Source organism: Buteo buteo, chromosome 2 (genome assembly GCF_964188355.1).
Source record: "Buteo buteo chromosome 2, bButBut1.hap1.1, whole genome shotgun sequence".
Classification (NCBI taxonomy): Eukaryota; Metazoa; Chordata; class Aves; order Accipitriformes; family Accipitridae; genus Buteo; species Buteo buteo.
The window spans coordinates 17,731,678-17,739,635 of NC_134172.1; the positions used below are offsets into that span (position 1 = coordinate 17,731,678).

Genomic DNA, 7,958 nt, shown 5'->3' on the forward strand with positions numbered 1-7,958 from the left:
AAAGGAACAGGTTCAATTTCAAGGCTCTTGTAGTAAAACCACACTCACCCATTATCTAATAATCTTGGAAATTCAATTACAACATCTGAGATCGAAAGCATGACTGATACTTCCCACTGCCATGCAAGTTAGACAAAAATACTGAACCCAGGGGCCCCTAAGACTTCCTCGCTTCTAGCTGTTAGATGTCCAGGATGGTCTTTTCTTCCCCTCCCCTGAGGAGTCCATGGGACCCTGTTAGCATCAGCAGGACTGACCATCTCTCCCTTTCCCTGTGGATGGTGGGTAGAGGGGTCACAGAGAGCAGCAAGAGGCAAAGTGACAGCCTGGTCCCCATGGGATGGCACTGGGTCCCGCTCCATGAAGGCAGGACATGCAGTGGGTACCGGGGATGGGGCAATAAGCTGTGGACCAGCAAGCTGTCTCATACAGGAGGGATGGCAAATGTCACAAAGCTGATCTGGAGCAGGGTAAAATCTGAGCCTCATCCAGCCTGAGGGTGAGTAAATTGCCATTGCTGACACCTGACTGCAGGATTTCGCCTGTGTCCCCTTTGGCACTGCCCCAGGAGCTGCCTTCCACCATCTCAGACCCAGAAAAGCATCTGGTCTCTGTTGGGAGATGTCAAGAGCCGGAGAAGCCACCATTTCTTCTGCTTGCTTATTCTGGTTGTAAATCTCCTTTCACTGATTAAAAGTTTATAACTTGTTTCTCAGGTGAACTTGCCTGGAGTTAAGTCCCAGCCATCAGTTCTTGTTATGCTTTTCTCCCCTGGATTAAAGAGCTCTGCCGTGCCCAGGATTTCTGCCCATGATGGTACTTACGCTTTGTAATCACATCATCCCTTGATCTTTTTGATCAGGCCACCAGGCTGAGCTCCTCAGTCCCAGAGAGATGTCTTGGAGAGAGCAGTGGTGAAGAGAAACACTGAGTTTGTGCTAGACTGGCTCCACACATTGCTGAGTGCATGGGACCAGATTGGCCTGTTTAACATCACTGACACAGGAGCAGAGGCCATGAATATGGGTGAGGGTTTGTGGATTAAACCAATTGAAAAGATTAAACAGATTCCCCAGTCTCTGTAACAATATATTATTTTTCCGTGAAGATTACCAAACTACAAAATGTTGTACCTTTTCAATACTTCCCCTCCTCATGAATTATACAGGTGTTTCTTTCCTCAGCATCTTCTGCTTTACTCACTCTAGTTCATCCTTATGCAAACACAACAATATTTACTGTTTTATCCTGTTTTAGATTAAATTACCCTGAAGTTGCCAGCCTCTCCCTCAGGATCTATGTAAAAACAATTGTGTTTCTTTATGTAAGCTCTGGGATCAGTAGCTGTAACAGCAGGACACCAGTGGGCAGGGAGCACAGCCTGGAAAGGAGCTGCTCTGTGGCTGATGGCAAGTACCTGCCCCCAGCCTGCACACGCAGGGGACCAGTGATGGAGTGTGTGTGTCTGGGGGGGGTGTGCATGTGTAAAAGAGGGACGCAGGGAGCCCAGAAGCAGATGTAGAGGAGAGGCAGGCTGGCAGCTGGCACGCAGACCACACAGAGCGGCTTTGACAGAAGGAGCAATTTGGGAGGGCACCAGAAGAAATTTTGGGTTGAATTGGGAGCAAATAATTGTCCCCGGTTGCATGAGTTGTCCTGCGCCCAGTACGCTTTCTGTAAGTCTGTAAAGAAAGGGGATTGCATTGAAGAAATAGCTAAATTAATCTTCAGTTTCTTCTCCTAATAAACATAATCTGCAGGATCAGAAAATCCGGCTACATACTCAGGTTGGAAGAAGGTAGTAACATTTGGCCAGTAGCAAAGCAAACAGAGAAACTGAGTTTGCAGTGGTACCTTTGGCAGGGACATGTTGGTGCTCTGGGATGTCTTTTGCATTCACAGCGCAGCTGGGTCTGGCACCCCCGGCTTTGTTCATTGCAGTTGGGGGTGTGGGGTTAGAGATCATGGAGGACATCATGGAGCAGAGGACCAGCTCTCCTCTCTGACCTCTTGAACCTCATACCAACACTTTCAAGTCCCTATAGCAGCTACACAATTTGGACTCAAAAAGCTTTCCAGAAGATGACAGCAAAGCCCCCAGCTTCACTGCAGGGATGGCTGGCTGGACACACAGCTGGGTTTTAGGGTGGTACATAACACTGGCTCCAACAGCCCCAGCTGCCTTTCTCCATCCTGATGCACGCACGTGGATCACCTAGCAGCTCTGGTCGCACACAGCCCTGCTCTGGTGCTGTGAGCCATGGCCTGGTGGCTCACAAGCTCTCATGGCCCACAAGCCACCTGTCAGCCGAGTGACCGTCCCTGTTCTAGCAGTGGCTTCCTGACTGCTGGCTGATCCCCTCGTATCACTTACCTCCCTTGCAGCTGAAAATAGTGGTTGCAACATCAGTTAATGAATTCATTTTGCATTTTTTTTCTTTAAGAATAAGTGAATTAATTTTTTAAGATAGGGTAGTGCAAAGACAGTAAATGTTATTGCATAGCAGCAGTAACTTAAAAACATCCAAGAAGAGCTCTTTCTCTCTCTCTCTTTTTCCTTTTTGAGTGGAAAAAATGTTAAAAACAAATCTCCAAATTTGCTTGTAGGCTGAGATTTCTGCCAAGTGAATATTTATGTCCAAGTTTGAAAGATGGAGCGTATAATGGAAGCGTTGAAATACTCTCAAGCAATCTGAAGCTGTTTGATGACATACCCTACAAGGTCAGTCCTGTCTGCTGTTAAAATCAGTGGTAAAACTTCCTTTAAATTCATGGGGAAACAGGATCAGGCTCTTTAATTTGTTTCTATCTTGGTAGGAGGTTTCTTGTTCCTCTAAAATGTGCCTATAGATGATCTCATGATCCCTGTTGTCCATGTGTGCTGGCAAGGTCCTCAAGTAGTTACAGTGCTCAGACATGACAGCATGCCAGATTACCTGCAGTCCTCGTGTCACCAGGGGTCTGCAGGTTGGGGGATACTGTTTTTTCATAAGGATTACCAAATTTCCCCTGCAAATACTACCTCCTAGAAATAAATGGAAAATTTTCTTTCATCAAGAAAACAAGGAAAACATACTCTGCTTTTCTTGGGATTTCAGATGGATACAGTTGAAAGCAAGTTCCTTACTTGGTTTCCAGGTAAAACTGATGATGGACACATAGATTTTTGCCTTAAGTGAAAGGGAAGAGACAGACTATCTGTCACACCTTACACAAGGCAGCTGCCCTGTGCCCTCAGAGCTCTGCCATGAGTCAACTACATATTTTGCTGAGGAAGATATCAGAGCTTCTATGGGACATGGTTTGACAGAACTGTGGCTGATCACGTCCAGAAGTGAACACAGTTCCCCTGTGTTTCCATATCTGGTCCAGGACTCCAGCACTAACATTCAAGTATTTGAGATATCCACCATCTCCAGAAAACACAGAAAATGTACAACTAAGTCACAGATGCAAATTTTGGCCTTAATTCCTGGTACTACATAGAAATTTCCCCAGATTTTCCTTAGAACGGGAATGAATAGGATCTTCCAAAGATTAAAGTATATTTTTTGTTAGGATCTGGCATTTTGATTTGACTGAAATTTTTTTTGGTGAACTGACAATCATCACACATTTAAAGTATCCGCCCTTGGCTTACATCTCTAGACCTAGGCTTGGATTTCAAAGCTCGGCAGTGTTAGAAGGTAAGATTTTGATTCAGACCCCATCTACTGACAACAAATAGGTTGCTCTGGTTTTTTTTCTCTTTTCTCCTTTCAAACTCAAGAACAGCCACTACAACATAATAAAAAAATGCTCCTTTGTATTTTTGTACTTTCCCAAGCGTTCAAAGAAAACAACAGACAGAGCTAATGCTCATCTGTGGTGACAGCCACCACCAATACCACTGTTTCTCTTTAACCCTCTCTGTCCCTGCGTCGAATCCTCCCAGCTGCAAGTCACAACCATTCCTACACCAGACATCTCCTTCCACTGCACTGTGGCCTTTCCGCAATGGAAGAACACCACCAGCACAGGGCTAGCTTCTATGCACAGCTAGGAACTGCTGTAGAAATCTAATTGCAGGACTGGCCAGTTATGGCACAAGCTGCACTGCAGGCAGGAGAGCTTGCTCACCTCCTTTGCCCTGGCAGTTGTGAAAGGGCTGTGCAGACCTTTGGCTTTCTATAGGGAAAGGTTACATTGCTGAGCGGATACAAGTTTTACCTAGTAAGATTCTAGGCTGTGTTTTGCTGCTTTTTTATTAGAAATATATAAATAAGAGATGTTGGAAAGCTTGCAGATTTCCATCCTTTTTTGAGGTCTTCCCTTTTTCAGTTTCTTTGAAAACTCCAAAGAAATCAGCTGTGTCCAAGTGTATTGCTATCTATACAGCTCCTGACCCTCACCCCTTTGTCCCATTCAAACATGCACAAAAAAGCCCCCAGGGAATATCTTTTGGGGCTGGACCCTAAATCACATGTGAAAATGAAAAGTCGAGTTTGTTTTTTTAAAAAAACTCTACATGCTATGTTGTTAAAGTTATTTTATACCTTGTGGAATGCACTGGGTTTGCAAATACTAACTGAGAAGTGTTGTACCATGAGGGGGAAGATCTCCCCTTGCAGGCAACCCCCATCAACCGCAGTGGAGCTGAGCTGGGGACTTTCTCATAGGTCACATCCTTCCACCCACTCAGACAGCTCTCGTCCCTTGCAGTGCATTGCCCAGCCCTCCCTGAGGACAGAAGCAAAGAGAGACTATTTAGGTACTAGGCTGATATGATTCATATCCAATATAAGCAGGTTCTGGTTTTTGTCGGGTTCTTCCCAATGAGAGACCTCCCATCACTAGTCCTGGAGAAGGACTTGCAGACCCTCCAAATCTGGCCGAGCATCTCGCATGGAGGAGTGCAACCGTTGCTGTCCCTTGATGCCACCTGAGCTCTCTCTAAGTCCTAGCCAGGAGCAATGAACTGCAAGGGCAGGTCCTGCCACCTTCTGCCACTGCAAGGGTCCCTCCTTTGCCGGGACATTGCAACTAAGCACAGTGCGTTGGGCACACAGAGGACTGTGTGACAGCAGGGATCACCACGGGGGCCCAGAGTCCGTTCCCTGTGTAAACTGCACAAATTACTTACCTCACCTCTACTCAGAAATGCTGCTGCTTTTGCGGTGAGCCAGGCTTCGCAGCGGCCCACCACAGGAAGCAAAAATGACTAATGAGTCCAACTGCAATGTCGGGGAGGGGGTGGGGGAATCTGAAGGCAGAATCTTGTCCCTCAACTTGGAACGTATTCAGGATTCAGTGGTTAACGCCGCTATTTTTGCACAAAATGCCTCGGGACTTCAGAAAACCGCATATTTATATGACCGTTGGAATTGTCTTCTGCCCCCACTTCTGTTTTCTCAGTCTGTTGGTTACTCTGCCTTTACAGGCTTCCTATGTTATAGCAGCCCAGAGTCCCAGAGATGGTTCAGGGCTGCACCAAGCAAGGGCTGTCATCTAGATTCATCAGGATATTTCAGTGATTAATGCTCTCAAATGCTCTGGGAAAAACTGCTTCCATGCTAGCTTCCAGCTAAGATAAGAGACAGCAAGAAGCGGGGGAAGGAGCTCTCTGAAGGACTTTGAAAGCATGAGAGAGAGAAATCTTCAAGGGCTAACCTACTAGCTGGTGGGCTGTTTACTGACCATTCATTTTTCACCTGAGATTTTTTTCTGAAACATTTTTTTCTTTGCTCCTTCCTCCCTAGTCTCTCCTGTGAGATGTTTTGCAGAGACTGAAGCGGTATAAGTTTGTCTCTCCATTCCGACGCATCTGCAAAGCCTTGAAGTTGTGGTTCCTCCTCTTTGGTGTGGCCGTGCTGCCGTTGTGTGACAGTCGGGCGAAGGGCAGCCATGCCCCTTCAGAAACACACACGAGCCCTGCCAAAGAAACCGTCCTCGAAGCCCCTTACCAGGCATTCATTCCTTGTGGGTTTCTCATAATTCTTTTGGCACAGATGATGTCACCAGTTATGTTACTCAATAACAGATCTGCAGGGAGAGAAGCACAGCCCTTTGAGCTCACTCAAGGGCAGGACACCAGCCCGGAGCAGATTTCCCTGCCGGGTGCAGTGAGGGCCAGGCATTCGAGCAGTCCTGGGCATCGGTGGGGGCCTGGATGCTGCTCATTCTCCCCACTGCTGGGCTGCCATCAGCCTCATGTGCTTGAATGCTGCCAGACAGGCACCCTCATCTGCTTCTGCATGGCCAAAACCAACCAAAAATGTATGTTTTCCCCTGCAAATGCTGCTGTGCCTGCCTCTGTAATCACATGTGAGAGAGAGATGGAAGGAGGGGGGGAAATGGGAGGCAGACCCATCTATGCTTATGATATTTCAATCTCTTCCTGCTTGCTCTGCTGGGGAAAAAAGCTATTACAGAGTTTTTCTGCCTATCTGGAAAAGGAGGTTTTGGTCTGAACGGGAAGGGAAGTTTCAGCTCCAGCCTCCCAGACCTTGGGTTTTCTTATATAGCAGGATGTCTGCTGGTCAGACACAGCAAAACCCTTCCCGTGTCTGCCTGGGAGCTCCCCACTGGTGGCAGACCCCAAGCCGAGACCTGGATCTGCCTGGCAGTAACACAGCCTTGGAAGATCACTTTCCCAACTGCTCACTCCACAACCAGGGGGATACATTTATCTCATGCAGCCCCACATCACAATCCACCAAAATCAGGGCTGCCTATCTTCCACCTACAGTCAAAACACCCAGAGAGTCCTGAGGTCCCTAGTATCCCAGGAGAGAAAAGGATGGATATGGGGCAAGGGAAGGGAGCTGGCCCAGAGGTGCAAGGTGAAACACTGGAGAAGGCTTGGGGCCAGCGATGCTATGGTGTCTAGGAGAAACACCTCTGGCAATGGCCATGGCCTCTCCCTCCCCAGCCTCAGGAATCAACAGGGCTACCCACACTCTGCACAGACCGAAAGAGGAGTTGGACCCAGCCATTCACCACCCCGAACTTCCTGCGGCCACAGGCATCGGGTTGCCCAGGTTGGGCCCCTCATGTCTCCATGGCTCCATTTTGGCCAGGGGGTGAAGTTGGGCAGAGAAGGAGGGCTCAGCCTGCTGCCTCCAGTCCTGGGGCTGGCTCTGGGGGAGCAGTGCTGTGGTATCCCTGCAAGCCATCCTGCGGTGGTTATCTGAGGGGCTGCGGTCATCGGTGCCCCACAACTGGCTGCTGATCTGGAAGATGCTGTAGTCAGCGCCGCCATCTGCTTCAACGCTTTGGGCTGCCGTGTTGAAGGTGCTCTCGTTAAAGGCCACGCAAAGCCCTGGGCAGGGGCAGAAGGCATTCAGGCTGTGCCGCAGCAGCTGGGAAGGAAAGGCAGTGGGCAGACAGGGGACTGAAACGCACGGCTGGCGAGGCTGTAGCCCCCGTAGCCATCCAGCCCCTCTTCCTGGAGCACGTGAGCCGGCTCGCACCGGCTGAACGCCTTGGCTTTGGTGATGGTGGTCAGCAAGGCCAGCAGCAGCAGGGGAGACCCCATTCCTGCAGGGCTGCTGGTTCTTGTGTACTGGGATCCCCAGGGCAAAAGGTAAAAACAAGGCATAAGCAGGCAGTAAAGCACAGTCAGATATCCAAGGTCAGCTCCCCGGTGGGTAGTGACACGGCTGGCTTTGGTGACCCCAGGCTGCTCCTGCCTGCCGTTGGGGTGTGCACACCCATGTGTGCAAGCATGCACGTACACGGTGGCTGTGCCGGACAGCCCAGGCCACAAACAGGTTTTATCGGTCCAGACGTGGAAAACACAGCTTCAGGCACTGCCGTTTTGCAGTTTTCTTATATTAGTGGTTAAAGGTCAGGTGTCCCGTGGGAACTGGAAAGCTGACATATGGGACCCACTAAGAGGAGCATTACATGCTGTAGCTGCTCAGACATCTCAGCCTCTTACCCTGGTGCTGGTCAGCCTCTGAGCAGAAGCCGTGATG

General features: G+C 48.9%; 1 protein-coding gene across 1 annotated transcript; it reads right to left on the reverse strand.

The window, feature by feature from the left end:
* Positions 1-4,652: 4,652 nt before the first annotated feature.
* Positions 4,653-7,516, reverse strand: LYZL1 (lysozyme like 1). Its single transcript, XM_075022646.1, has 4 exons — positions 7,384-7,516; positions 6,989-7,300; positions 5,943-6,021; positions 4,653-4,719 (listed from the first exon to the last, which is right to left on the reverse strand). Exons 1-4 carry the CDS (start codon positions 7,514-7,516, stop codon positions 4,653-4,655), a joined length of 591 nt encoding a protein of 196 aa, XP_074878747.1.
* Between the last annotated feature and the right edge of the window lie 442 nt (positions 7,517-7,958).